At 47.7% G+C, this 14091-nt stretch overlaps 1 protein-coding gene across 1 annotated transcript in view; it reads right to left on the bottom strand.

Annotated features, from left to right (window-relative positions):
• The window catches only part of ARID1A (AT-rich interaction domain 1A), a 104416-nt gene extending 93980 nt beyond the window's left edge, over positions 1-10436 (bottom strand). Inside the window, 1 exon segment of the mRNA XM_060258372.1 lies at positions 9357-10436. Coding sequence (XP_060114355.1) covers positions 9357-10436 — 1080 coding nt within the window.
• Positions 10437-14091: the final 3655 nt, after the last annotated feature.

Genomic DNA, 14091 nt, shown 5'->3' with positions numbered 1-14091 from the left:
TGTTGTACCATTTATATTTCTAGAAAAGTCAGAAGCATTTTGGTTCCTCTAGAAGCAAAGCTGTTTGCCAAAGTTACATTGCTAAACTGCTGAGCAATGCCAAGACCTGCAAGTCCAGGACTCCAGGTGCGTAGAGAAATATGAAACCCTCCCCAAACCATACCTAATTATATCACATGTGCAGATCACCACACTGTTCTGTAACAAGCAATGCATTAATCCTAAAAGAAGCAGTTCTTCCTGTTCCATTCTTGTTGGTGCCTATTCTTCCCTTAGCTTGCCTCACAAGGCAAGTTTGGATACTATTTCTTTAAACACACAGCAAACAAAGACAGAAGCAACTGCTGCATTAGAGAGTTGGAGGAATGACCTTGTAAATTAAGGTACAGACAGACTAGAAACCAAAGACTTAAGTTCCTGTTCTTAAATTATTGTATAAATTCAAACCAACACTTCACTAAACCTTGGGGTCTCCAGTTTCCATTTAAGTAGTACACAAGGTGTTTTTTTTAAAAAAAAAAAACCCCACAGGTAATTCAAAATGAGCCTCCCTAGCAGAGAATCATAAACTAACTAACTAACTAATATGATGACTGAACTTTATCTGATAGAATGCATACACTTTTCAACTTTATATCTGGAAAACCAGGGAGAGAGAATACAGCAGCTAAATCTGCCAACAATATAAGGGGTATAAAGGGCGGGGCATAAATCTGCAATCTTTACTGCTGCCCAGCACTCATGAACAAACAAGAAATTTAAAACAAAGTCAGAGTCCAGTGGCACCTTTAAGGCCAACAAAATTTTATTCGAGGTATGAGGATGCATGCACACCATCTTGGAAGTGTGTATGCACACAGAGACTTATACTAGGAATAAAACTTTGTTCGCCTTAAAAGGTGCCGCTAGATTCAAACTTTGTTCTACAGCTTCAGACTAATATGGCTACCTACCTGGATCTATCTTCAAGGAATTTAAAAGGTCACTTTCTTTTCACATCTACCCAATTCTGGGAGACAACTCGTACAATTGCATCATGAATGAGTCGGTTACTATGTTAGCGAAATGGGCTGATGAGTTTAATTCTTAGGCCAAGAAGTTTTTGGTCTATGTAAACGTCATGTTACCTCAGCCGCTACTGTTTCCAATGCAGATTTTAAAAGGAGAAAAAGAAAACTATCTTACCTTTCTATCCTAACCAATGGTATATAGTCTGTCTTTGTCATTCTCATCCCGTTTGTAAGGAATTCCCTACCTATTCTCAGGAAAACAATGATTATGGTTCAGCAACTATTTAGAAGCTGGTTTTGTCACATAAATCTTATAAACCAGGGGTGGCCAACGGTAGCTCTTCGGATGTTTTTTGACTACAACTCCCATCAGCCCCAGCCAGCATGGCCAATGGCTGAGGCTGATGGGAGTTGTAGGCAAAAAAAACATCTGGAGAGCTACCGTTGGCCACCCGTTATAAACTATCTGCTATTCGTTTTAAACAGAAAAACTCGCAGCCCCATCTCAGTCCCACCAGATTGAGCACCTGCTAGGAAAATATATTGTATCAGAATAGATGCAAAGTTTCCTAATCGTACTAGGCACCCCTCCACCTGCACAAGAATTCCCCTTCCTTATATTTTCCACATCAGACATAGTGTGTACGGCATAGTATTTGCACTAGTGTCAATACTAACCGTGGCTCAAGACAAGAGTTTAAAGCAGACTCTGGTGAAAGGTAATTGTGCATGGTATGTGCAACACTGCGGACAAGAGGCAGCACTGGTGAGCCCCAAAACGGAACCAAGGTTAGAAGTTCAAGAACGTTAAGCCTGCATTAGTCATTGTCTATCTGAACGAACATGCTTTGCCAAGCATCCAGAAGTACAGCATTGCTAAGTTTAATATCCTTTAGTAAAAATAATACACGTTTTAGGAGTGAAAAGGGGCAGGAAACTCACGCCTTAGATTTTTGCTTATTAGCAACCTCACAGCCAAAAGATCTCTAAATCCCACATTTTAGAATGAGGCGTCTTCAGCATGAGGATGGTGTGCTAAAGCTACAGCTTTTCCTCTAAAGTCAGCCTAATTTGAAAAGAAGTATCTTTAAACATTAAAGAGGGCTTTTCCTCCTTTTATCCACTATATATAAAAGCTTCTGATATCAGGGAGATCTCTCCCTACAAAGCACTATTTGTGAATGAACTGTTTCACCATAACACTGAACATTACACATAAAAAGGGGGGAAGATGAACCGACAGAGAAAGAGGTTGATAAGTTCAGAAAATTGGCAAGAAATTCTGACCAGAAATGGTTCATAAAGTTACAGTGCCACTGACTCCATAGGATAACTCAATTAAAAGCCTTGGCATATTATCATTAGTATTAATACAACCGTATGTAAAAAGCCAAAAAGAGAGATGCTCAGCCATTCCCTGTGGAAAATTCAGCACCTTCAAGCCAGTAACTGAGACTTCCTTACCTTCCTTACCTTACAGAGCGCTTTAATTCAGGGTGAGTAACATGGCACCTGCAGACTTAAGTGAATATCAAAAAAGCCAGACAGAAAAAATTTAAAAACAAAACAGGAGTGCCTGATTCTCATAGCTGCTGAGACATACCTGTGATACTTGTATTTTTGTTTGTTGAACTCAGTGAAATAGATAGAAGAAAACATGCTAAAAAGGCAAAGGGCTGAAGGATTCTGAGTATGTCAAACTCAGCATTCCACATATTTATCAATATATGCTAGATACACACAGATAAATACATTACACATTTAAGGTAGGTCATCATGGATAGACTGACCTCTACACAGTACTTTTGTCACTTGTCCCAGGCGGAATAGCAGGCTAAGTTTTTAAAAGATAATATCTTCATTAGCCACCTTCAAGAGGGGTTTAGATAAAAATATGGAGCAGAGGTCCATCAGTGGCTATTAGCCACAGTGTGTGTATATATATAAAAATTTTTGCCACTGTGTGACAGAGTGTTGGACTGGATGGGCCATTGGCCTGATCCAACATGGCTTCTCTTATCTTCATTACCAACTGCAGACCTTCTAACACGAAATATTTACTCCACAGTCAAAGTAACTTCCTTTGAAATGTTACTCTGACAGCTTATTTCATTTACTGGTATTTATCTAGCCCTTCCCCAAAGTATCTTAGCTTATCCATTCTATCCTTAACACCATCTGTGAGGTATGTTAGTCTAAGCAAGACAGAGTGGTGCATGGTAACATATGGTGCAACCCTAAGAATACTTCCCTGAGAGTAAGCCCGACTGGAGCAACATTCTGGATAGATGAGCTTAGGATTGCTCTCCTAGTGAGCTTCGCTGCAGAGCAGGGTTGCTAACTTGCTAGGCCACTGCTGGGGGATCCCCCAGGGCCCCTCTCTCAGCACCAATCAGCTGGACAGTTGGGGGAACTTACCAGAAGCAAAAGGACACCCAAGCCTGCATCACTAGCAACATGGCAGTTGTCACTTCCGGCATAAAACCAGAAGTGACATCATCAAGTCACCGGTGACGCAGGGATGCTCTGATATTTGGGCAAAAATTATATGGTAATAATTATTTCTAGCAAAACTTTTGCCTAAACACCACAGCATCACCATGACGACATAACTTCTGATACGCACCAAAGGGATGTTGCTGCGTCATTCGCCTAAGGGGCCTCTCTTTGCTCCCAGTAATTCCCCACCTCTCACTGGTTGCCAGGGGGTATCCAGCAACCCTACTGCAGAGAGCCTCCCTTGTCAGACTACCCACCATTACACTGGTTCTTTAATAATCTCCTTTTTAAAATCAGAATACCAGGAATCCAAACTTTAATTCCAGCACACAGACATTTTAGATAAATTTTCCTGACCTAGATATTTATCTCCATTTGCAATAAAAACCTAACCTAGAAACATACACACACATGTATATGCTAAAGGTATCCCTTATTTTTTTCCAGCATAGACCATATTTACACATTTTAATGCACTAACCCAAACCTTTCAAACACAAAAACACCTGGCTCAGCTTTCAGGACATTAGAGATCTCTTGTCCTTAACATGCCTCCCAACCAGTCATCAGTGGGAGCTAAAATGAGAGGAACTGGAAGGGAAGGCTTCTTTGAGGAACTTAAGGTCAAAAAGCAGGCTACATTTCTCACAGGGCAAACTCCAACCTCATATACACAGAGGGTTGGGCTCAGACACTATGTGACCAAATCTTGCGCACACTCCTCCCCCCACCCCTCACTGGTGGTGGAAAGTGCCATCAAGTTGGTGCTGATTTATGGCAACTCCATAGGATTTTCGAGGCAAGAGACAAATAGACGTGGTTTGCCATTGCTTGCCCCTGTGTAGCAACCTGGTACTTCCTTGGTGGCTTCCCATCCAAGTAGTACACAGGGCAGAGCAGACCCATTCTGTTTCCAGATTAGGCCCCCTCAAATATGTCTAATTCAGTCCACACTATACACTGTCATTACTAGCTAACTACCATTCATGTTTCCCTTCAAACCATGACTCGCAATCTACATATGAATGAATAATACAAATCATACTTTTGCCAGTTTAATATTGTAGTTTGCCTCTGTGTACATGCTGAACAATAAGTTCAAGGCTCTGACCTTTAAAGCCATATGTGGTGTGGGACCAAGATACCTTCAGGACTTCTCCCAGAATGTCCCTCAAAAAGCCTTACACTCTATGAATCAACATCTTCTGGTGATTCCTGACCCAAGGGACGTCCACTTAGCCTCAGCCAGAACTTTTTCAGCTGTGGCACCAGCTTGATGGAATATTCTCCCAAGTGAGATCCATGCCCTGTGAGACTTAATACAGTTTCAAAGGACCTATAAAACAGATATGTTCCATCAAGCCTATGGTTGAGGCGGTGGAGATCACTATTTGTACTAGCCTCTCCCACCCCGCCTTTGCTGCACTATTCTATCCCAACTTGTCTCCTGCCCACCCACTTTCTTTAGTGTCATTTACTATCTACTTCCACGCATATGTGGAGTCTAGCCAAGAGCAGATATATCATCTTGTACCACCTGATTGCTACCTGATTGTCTAGTAATAATTTATGTTGAACTGGGTTTTTAGTTACTGTTATAACTATTGAATGTACTGTTTTAAGGTACTGTTGTACCGCCGTATGCCTTGCTGGTCTCAGAAGGGCAGGCTACATATAAACAAATAAATAAATAATGCCCACTGATTCTGAACATGCAATGGGAAGAACAAGAAGAGAGAGGTCATGCTCACCTAGTACCAAACCATGGTTTGGCATTTCCACCAAAACCAGAATGTTACTTCAAGTTTGAGAACCTCTACTCTACCAAACAGATTATTTGCATAATGCTGGGGATGGGAAATACTGCAGCCAGCACAAGCCAAAACCCAATATCAAAGTAAGGAATTTTTTAAGAAACCTACTAATATTTTAGGACGCAGTTTGTGATTCCAAGGTATCACAGCTGATTGCCAGCACAGAAACAAATACGTAGCACCAATTTAGTTCAAAACCAGTGTTTTTAACACCTCCATGCTTCACTTACTATTTCAGTTAAGCCTCAACTTCTCTTAGTTAACATGTCAGGGTGACTTGAAATTTAAAAAAAAATATTTCACAAGAACACAACTAGGTGTCTGCTGAAAGATGAATGTTTAAGCAAGACTCAGAATGGTTAAATGAAAATCCAATAACTTGCATCAGAAGATCAAACTGCCCTCTTCCAGAGTAAAAAAAAAACTATGCAAAAAAAGATTTTATACAAGGACTGTAAGATCCACAAATCAACATTACAAAACCTCTCCTGCTTTCTCTAGCATCTTCAGAGTTTATGCCAACCACTCAGAATTGATCAGGAGCTCTCTAGATTCCCACTCTACACTTCAAGACAGAAAATCTGTTCTCTTTACTCACTTTGATGTTTCCAGGTCAGAAGTGCCATATTATGCAGAAAGAGTCTGTAACTATCCTAACAGCAGGCACACAGACCCATTCATAGCCATAGGAATGTAATATCATGAAGACAACCATTCCATAACGATTTTTAAATTTTATTTTAACCTTTACAGTTTATGTTTTCAAAGTCCTTCTGGCTGCTTTAAATACATTGTAACTTTCTACCTGAGATGCTGAACAACAGATAACAGAAACAGTATTTCAGTGACATCTACCCATGCAAGACTGATCTAGCCTTGTTGAAAGTTGGGTTTTTTCAAGCTACAGAGGTGACCTAGAGAGACCTCTGGATTAGATATAGCAAGGGACATGGAGCCATGCAATATAAATACAAAATATAATTTATTTTTACTCTTTCAATCCTGTGCACTCCCCCCCAACACGTACCTTTGAATCGTCCCCCCCAAAATCAACTCTGAATCGGTGTTCCCTCTAAGCTGAGTTAGTGTGAGTTAGCGCACAGAATTTTAGCCTCCAGCTCACACATTTTTGTCTTAGCTCAGGAAGGATGACCCCAGAGCACAATAATTTATGCAGTAGCTCGCAACTTTAACGCCAGTAGCTCACAAACTAGAATTTTTGCTCACAAGACTCTGCAGCTTAGAGGGAACATTGCTCTGAATCCAAAATTTACACTGCTGAATTTTTTTCCCAAGTCACCCCCACGTTTCAGGCAAACTATGTTCACCTTCTGCCTTGACAACCCTACAGGGTAGTAATAAACCAGCTGCCACATCACGGCAATTTCTACCACAAGAGCATCATGAAACTCACTGTTGACTCCAGGTAGAATCAATAGGAGCTTAAAAGATGGCGCTTGAGGTACATATCCCATTCCCTTCCCATCTTCGCTCGAAGAGGTCAACTCACACATTAAGTAGATTGCTTGCACAACAGTCATTTTTATTTATGCACTGTAGATCATTATCTCCCCATTGAATTCCAGAAATTAATGCATTACCCCTATATGCGCTTATACCCCTATAAACTCTAATCAGTCCTAATCGTGGCTGCAAGTACTACAGAGGAGCCAGAATGTATCTGATGTACTGTAAGATATACACATAAACCTAAAATATTGGATACTGGTTCAAAATCTCTCAGTTAGCCATGAAATTTACCAGGTATCCTTGGGTCTAATCTACCTCACAAGGCTGTTTGCATGAATAGAAGGAGTGGGGGTAGACATGTATGTCACCCTCAACTCCTAAGAGGAAGAAAGGAAATGTAGTAAGAATAAGTCACCCATGCAGTTTATACCTTGCCAACACCAAAGGTCTCTTTAAACGTTCCAGTTTTTTAAGACTACAAATGTTCTCTTTTAAAAATCTGAAGTGTGACTGTAAACTCTGCACCCATGTATACTTGCAGTAGCCCCCCTTGTCCAGTACATGCTCAGATGCAAAACCTTGCACCGTTGATCCATAAATGTGTGAAAAAACTCAAAAGTTCAATCTCCCAACTTAATACCCAGGTTAAGACATTAGGTGAGATTTTAAAATACCGCTTCAGTGTATTTTAAAGCCCTGCTTAAGTTCAAGGCCAGCTACTCAACATTATAAAATTTGAAATTCAAAAGATTATATGGGTGGCATAAGAGTCAAAAATAGCTGAAGAAGCTGAAGTTATCGCTAAGTAAAGAACATAAGGGAGTCAAACTTTTTTAATCGCAACTTTTAAATCCTACAAGTCATAGCATAAGACCTCATCACCAGTCCAACGTCAAACCTAAAAGGTGTAAAAGCCCACCAGGGAAATAAAGTCATCACAGATGACCATCAGTTAGATATCTGCTTGAGTAAGCCCACACTGCAAGAACCAATAACCAACTTATTACGTCAGTTCCTTTTAAAGTATAAAAATCCAAAGCCATTTTCTCAAATGTATCAGAACACACTTAAGATGCTAGTTAATGTGTTTATATTTCCAGCATACAAATACCAACTATCTCAAACTCTCTCTTCCTGAGCCCAAATTGGTACAGCGACCCAAAGTCCTACATTAAAAATGAAAAAAACAAGTCTTTCCCCTTGTGAAAAAAACCATAAAATGAGGTGCTCGGGTCATAATAGCTTGAAGGAGCCACAAATGTTGTAATTAATTATTTGATTCTGCAACTTGTTAAGTGTTTAAGACAACTTCTGAAAAAGATGAAGTCCTGAACTACACAGATGAACCCTCATGGATCCACGGATTCGCTGGGAAAGCCACGTAATAGGAAAAACAAGCAATAAATGTATTGCTTTAGCCCCACAAAATCTAGTCCAGGCTGCATAAGGATCAAGCAAAAGGGGGGAAAATACAAAAAGGTACAAAACAAAATGCCATCGCCTTCTTTGTTTCAGACATAATACAATGAGGGCAGCCTGCCTGTGGGATCTGCTTCTGCTGAGCCTCCTCAAGGTCACAGCCAATTTCAGCTGTGGAATTAAAAAAAGAAGAAGAAGCAAAAAAGTGGCAGTGATGCTCTAGGTTATGGCTGGTAGAAAAAGCAGAGTGTAAAAGTTTATGAGCTCATCAGGATTGTTGTACCATTACATCAGAGGCAATTATAAATGGCCAAGAGCAGGAGATGGGGAGCCAATCAGATCACAGATAGGATGTCAACCTAAGACCAACTGTCTCCTGGCTTTGACAGAAGGATTTTACCTCCATAATTCAAATCCCAAACCAAAGCAATCTGCACTTACTACTCCAATCACTGAACTGTTTACCAGCGCTTCCCAGCAGATGCTCAAAGCGTCGGGGCTAGCAGGGGAAACAAAAAAAAAAAAGGCCAGGCTCAGAAAATGGCCACAGCTCGCTTGGGCAAGGGGAAAGATGTCAGTGAGGGTCATCCGCCTTCCCCTCTGAAAGCGCCATGGGGACCTGACTGTGACCCACAAAGGAAGGGGGGGGGGTGGAAAAGCTGTGAAAGGGGGGGGGAGAGGAAAGAGTGGGGCATAGCAGAGCTGGGAACAGCAGCCTGAGCACACCCTCTTTCCTTTTCCCTCCCCCAGCCCAGCAACAAGGAGCTGTTTCCCTTGCCACCCCCCAAACCAAAGTGGCAAACCCTTGTCCTGCAAGATCCTTTTGAGGATCTCTTTTGAGGATCGCAGTGAAGAAAGAACAAGGGGGGGAGAAAAAAGAGGAGAAGGGAACCTCTTCGACACAAAAGGCTAGGAAGGAAGGAAGGAAGAGACGGGCAGAGAGGCAGCCATTTTAGAGAAAGACAAGAGAGGAACGAGAAAGGGAGAGAGAGACAATGGCAGCTCCCCGGCGATGTGGGCCTGCAGAAAGGGAGCAAAAGCCCCGCCACGCGGGGTGCAGACCTTCACCCTCCGCCCACCTGCCCCAGGTGCGCCCCCCAATAAAAACACCCCCCCCCAAAAAACCCCCAAAACTCGTGCTTACCTGCTGGCTCCTGGCGAGCGGCTGCCCCCCTCCAGCGCCGCTGCTGCCGGGGCTCATGGGCGCGTGGTGGCTCCTTTGTTGGCCTCCTCCTCCGGCCGCGGCCGCCACCCAGCCCTGCCCGGCGGTGGCGCCGCTGTACTGCGAGGCGATGTCGGCGGCTGCCGGGGCCTTGCTCGACGCTCCGCCGCCGCCGTCTTGGGGCCCGCCGCCGTAGTCGGCGCCCGGGTAGGCTTGGTAGCCTCGGGCCGAGCTGGGCGAGGTGAGGAGCTGGTTGAGCGTGGGGGTCGAGGTGGGCTGCGGGGTGGCGCCTCCGCCCGCTCCCGCTCCTCCTCCTGCCGCCGAAGGCCCCATGGCCCCGAAGCGCTGCTGCTGCTGGAAAGCCGCCGCCGCCGCCGGAGGTTTGGGCCCGGCCTGGCCGTTCCCGCGAGGCGAGCTGAGGGCGTAGGCTTGAGGCGGGTAGGAGGCCGCGCCGCGCGGGTAGTAGGAGTTGTACTGGTGGTTGGCGAAGCCGTGCTCGGGGCCTCCTCCCGCCGCCGCCGCGGGGCCGCCGTGCGAGTTCTGAGGAGGAGGAGGAGGCGCCGCCGGGTAGGGCTGCTCGAGGCTCCCGCTCTGCAGCGCTGCCATGCCAGGGCTTTGTTGTCCGCCATGTTGGTGGAAGGCCACCTGCGCGCCCCGGCCGTAAGCCTGCCCGAAGCCGTACGCCGGCGGGGCCAGAGCGGCCGGGATGGGCGGCTGAGGAGGAGGAGGCGGCTGAGGCGCGCCCACCCCGTCGCTGCCGTTGCTCCCACCGCCCGGCGGCTCGGGCAGGTTATTGTTCAGCGCGCCGCCGCCGGGCCTGGCAGCCGCGTTGCCGTTGGAGCTCTTCGGCTCGGCCTCGCCGTTGCTCTCCGCCCCGTCCGGCAGCTCCTTGCTCGGGGGACCCTCGCTGCTGCTGCTGCTGCCTTCCGACGCCTGCTGCTCCGCCGCCGCCTCCTCGCCGCCGGTCTCCTCCGCCGCGCAATCCCGAGGCGGCTCGGCTTTCTTCAGCTCCGCGGCGCCCAAACCAGCGGCGGCCGCGGCGGGGGCCACCTGGGCGGCCATGATCCCCCCTCCCCGCCCGCCCGCCTCGCCCCAGCTACTCCCCGCCTGGCCGGCCGGCCGGCACAAGGCCTCACCGCTCCGCTCCTCCTCTCCGCGCGGCCTCTCCCCGGCTCAGGCGGCGGCCTCCCGGCTGCAGCGGCGTCTCATCCCTCCCGCGGCCACCAGGCCCGAGCGGCGCCCGGAAGGGAGGCCCGGCTCGGTTGCAGCCGGCGGAGGAGGAGAGGGGGCAGGACGGGGCGCTCCCGGCGCGGGAGAGGGAGGGAGGAAGGGAAGGCAGAGAAGGGGGACGAGCGAGCCCGCGGAGCCTCCCCCCCTCCTCCCGCCCCTGCTTCCGTCCGCCGAGCCGAGACTCCAGAGAGAGACACAGAGGGGGGAAGCCGGGCGGCGGCGGCAGTTTTGTGACTCTGGTCCGCCGAGTCCTGCTCACTCCGACACGAGGCTCGGCACTGCCATTTTTACCCAGCGCCGCGGCCAGCTGCCGAACCCGGGCTGGAATGGAGGAGACCCGGATTGGGAGCCTGTCTCCTGTCTCCCTCCCTCCCTCCCTCCCTCATAAAAAAAAAAAGAGAGAGAGAGAGAAGGAGGAGGGGGAGGAGCTGCCAGGCCCCTTTGGACGCTTTCAAAACTGAAGCGAGCGGCTGAGCTGGAGATGAGAGAGGGCGCTCGCAAAACGCGGCACGGAGTTAGGAGGAGGAGGAGGACGCTGGGCTCTTTCGACCTCTCTCGGAAACGCCACAAAAGGAAGCCTCTCGTGGGTGGGGGGGCAGCCTAGGTGCCACTGAGCATATGAAGCTGCCTTCTACTGAATCAGACCCTCCTGGGTCCATCAAAGTCAGTATTGTCTTCTCAGACTGGCAGCGGCTCTCCAGGGCTTCAAGCTGAGGTTTTTCACACCTATTTGCCTGGACCCTTTTTGGTTGGAGATGCCGGGGATTGAACCTGGGACTTTCTGCTTACCAAGCAGATGCTCTACCACTGAGCCACCGTCCCTCCCCTGACTGGCAGTGGCTCTCCAGGGTCTCCAGCTGAGGTTTTCACACCTATTTGCCTGGACTCTTTTTTGGAGATGCCAGGGATTGAACCTGGGACCTTCTGCTTCCCAAGCAGATGCTCTGCCACTGAGCCACCGTCCCTCCCCTAACTGGCAGCAGCTCTCCAGCTGAGGTTTTTCACACCTATTTGCCTGGACCCTTTTTAGTTGGAGATGCCAGGGGTTGAACCTGGGACCTTCTGCTTCCCAAGCAGATGCTCTGCCACTGAGCCACCATCCCTCCTACATATGAAGCTGCCTTCTACTGAATCAGACCCTTCGTCCATCAAAGTCAGTATTCTCTTCTCAGACTGGCAGCGGCTCTCCAGGGTCTCAAGCTGGGGTTTTTCACACCTATTTGCTTGGATCCTTTTTTTGGAGATGCCAGGGATTGAACCTGGGACCTTCTGCTTCCCAAGCAGATGCTCTGCCACTGAGCCACCGTCCCTCCCCTAACTGGCAGCGGCTCTCCAGGGTCTCCAGCTGAGGTTTTTCACACCTATTTGCCTGGACCCTTTTTAGTTGGAGATGCCAGGGATTGAACCTTGGACCTTCTGCTTCCCAAGCAGATGCTCTACCACTGAGCCACCATCCCTCCTACATATGAAGCTGCCTTCTACTGAATCAGACCCTCGGTCCATCAAAGTCACTATTGTCTTCTCAGACTGGCAGCGGCTCTCCAGGGTCTCAAGCTGAGGTTTTTCACACCTATTTGCCTGGACTCTTTTTTGGAGATGCCAGGGATTGAACCTGGGACCTTCCGCTTCCCAAGCAGATGCTCTACCACTGAGCCACCGTCCCTCCTACATATGAAGCTGCCTTCTACTGAATCAGACCCTCGGTCCATCAAAGTCACTATTGTCTTCTCAGACTGGCAGCGGCTCTCCAGGGTCTCAAGCTGAGGTTTTTCACACCTATTTGCCTGGACTCTTTTTTGGAGATGCCAGGGATTGAACCTGGGACCTTCCGCTTCCCAAGCAGATGCTCTACCACTGAGCCACCGTCCCTCCTACATATGAAGCTGCCTTCTACTGAATCAGACCCTCGGTCCATCAAAGTCACTATTGTCTTCTCAGACTGGCAGCGGCTCTCCAGGGTCTCCAGCTGAGGTTTTTCACACCTATTTGCCTGGACCCTTTTTAGTTGGAGATGCCAGGGATTGAACCTTGGACCTTCTGCTTCCCAAGCAGATGCTCTACCACTGAGCCACCATCCCTCCTACATATGAAGCTGCCTTCTACTGAATCAGACCCTGGGTCCATCAAAGTCAGTATTGTCTTCTCAGACTGGCAGCGGCTCTCCAGGGTCTCAAGCTGAGGTTTTTCACACCTGTTTGCCTGGACCCTTTTTTGGAGATGCCGGGGATTGAACCTGGGATCTTCTGCTTCCCAAGCAGATGTTCTACCACTGAGCCACCATCCCTCCCCCTATGCTTGTCCCTTTTGGCTCGAGGCAGTTCTGGTCCCCAGGAAAGGCTTTAAACTAACTGCATGACAGTAGGCATCTCTGATCAAACAGAAATCCAGGGGCACATTGAAGACTAACAAAATTTATTCCACCGCAAGTGAGAGTTAGAACACACTTCCTCAGCTGCACTTAATGTGGAGGCCTGTTTTATTTAGTTTAGTTATTTAGCTAGCCCATGTGGTCAGATCTCTGAAGCGATACAGAGTTGGCCCTGGTTAATAATTAAATGTCGGGATGCCAACCTCCAAGTGGGACCTGGGAATCTCCCAGGTTTGCAGCTCATCTCCAGACTACAAAGATCAGTTCCCCTGGAGAAAATGGATGCTCTGGAGGATGGAATCTATGGAATTGTACCACACTGAGGTTCCTATTCGCCTCAGGCTCCATCCCCAGATCTCCATGAGTGTCTCACCCTAGATCTGGCAACCCTACCCCCATCCCCCACCAGTGGCCAGATGGGAGACCATCGAGGAAGTTCAGGCCATCTTGTCTTGAAAACCCTATGGGGTCATCGTACTGTAGCTGCAACTTGACAGCACTTTCTACTACCAAGAACATACAAAGAGCCCAGGGGAGGATTAAGACAGGGCCCAAGCTAAGTTAAGCGTATGTAGCAAAGCTTTACCAAAAATGGGTAACATTTTTAACTCACTTTTTGTATTTAGAGGTCCCTCATAATCTGAGGACCTAAACTGCAGTTTAAAAAGGTAAAGTAAGGGGAGTCCCCTGTGCAAGCACCAGTCATTTTCGACTCTGGGGTGACTTTGCTTTCACAACATTTTCACGGCAGACTTTTTTACGGAGTGGTTTGCCATTGCCTTGCCCAGCCATCTACGCTTCCCCCCCCAGCAAGCTGGGTACTCATTTTACCGACCTCGGAAGGATGGAAGGCTGAGTCCGCCTCTAGCTGGCTACCTGAACCAGCTTCCACTGGGATGGAACTCGGGTCGTGAGCAGAGGGCTTCGACTGCAGTACTGCAGCTTTACCACTCTGCGCCACGGGGCTCTTAAACTGCAGTTTGCTTGTTTATAAATCCAGCTTTGGAGGCATCCTGCTGGCTTAGATCAGTAGTCCATCTAGTCCAGCACCCTGCTTGACACAGTGTTCAGGCAGTTGTCGTGAAGGCCAGCAATCGGGGCATAGAGGCCAACCCCACC

This window comes from Heteronotia binoei, chromosome 17 (assembly GCF_032191835.1).
Source record: "Heteronotia binoei isolate CCM8104 ecotype False Entrance Well chromosome 17, APGP_CSIRO_Hbin_v1, whole genome shotgun sequence".
Classification (NCBI taxonomy): Eukaryota; Metazoa; Chordata; class Lepidosauria; order Squamata; family Gekkonidae; genus Heteronotia; species Heteronotia binoei.
Note: the sequence above shows the minus strand (reverse complement) of the source record. Positions and strands in the feature narration are given on the sequence as shown.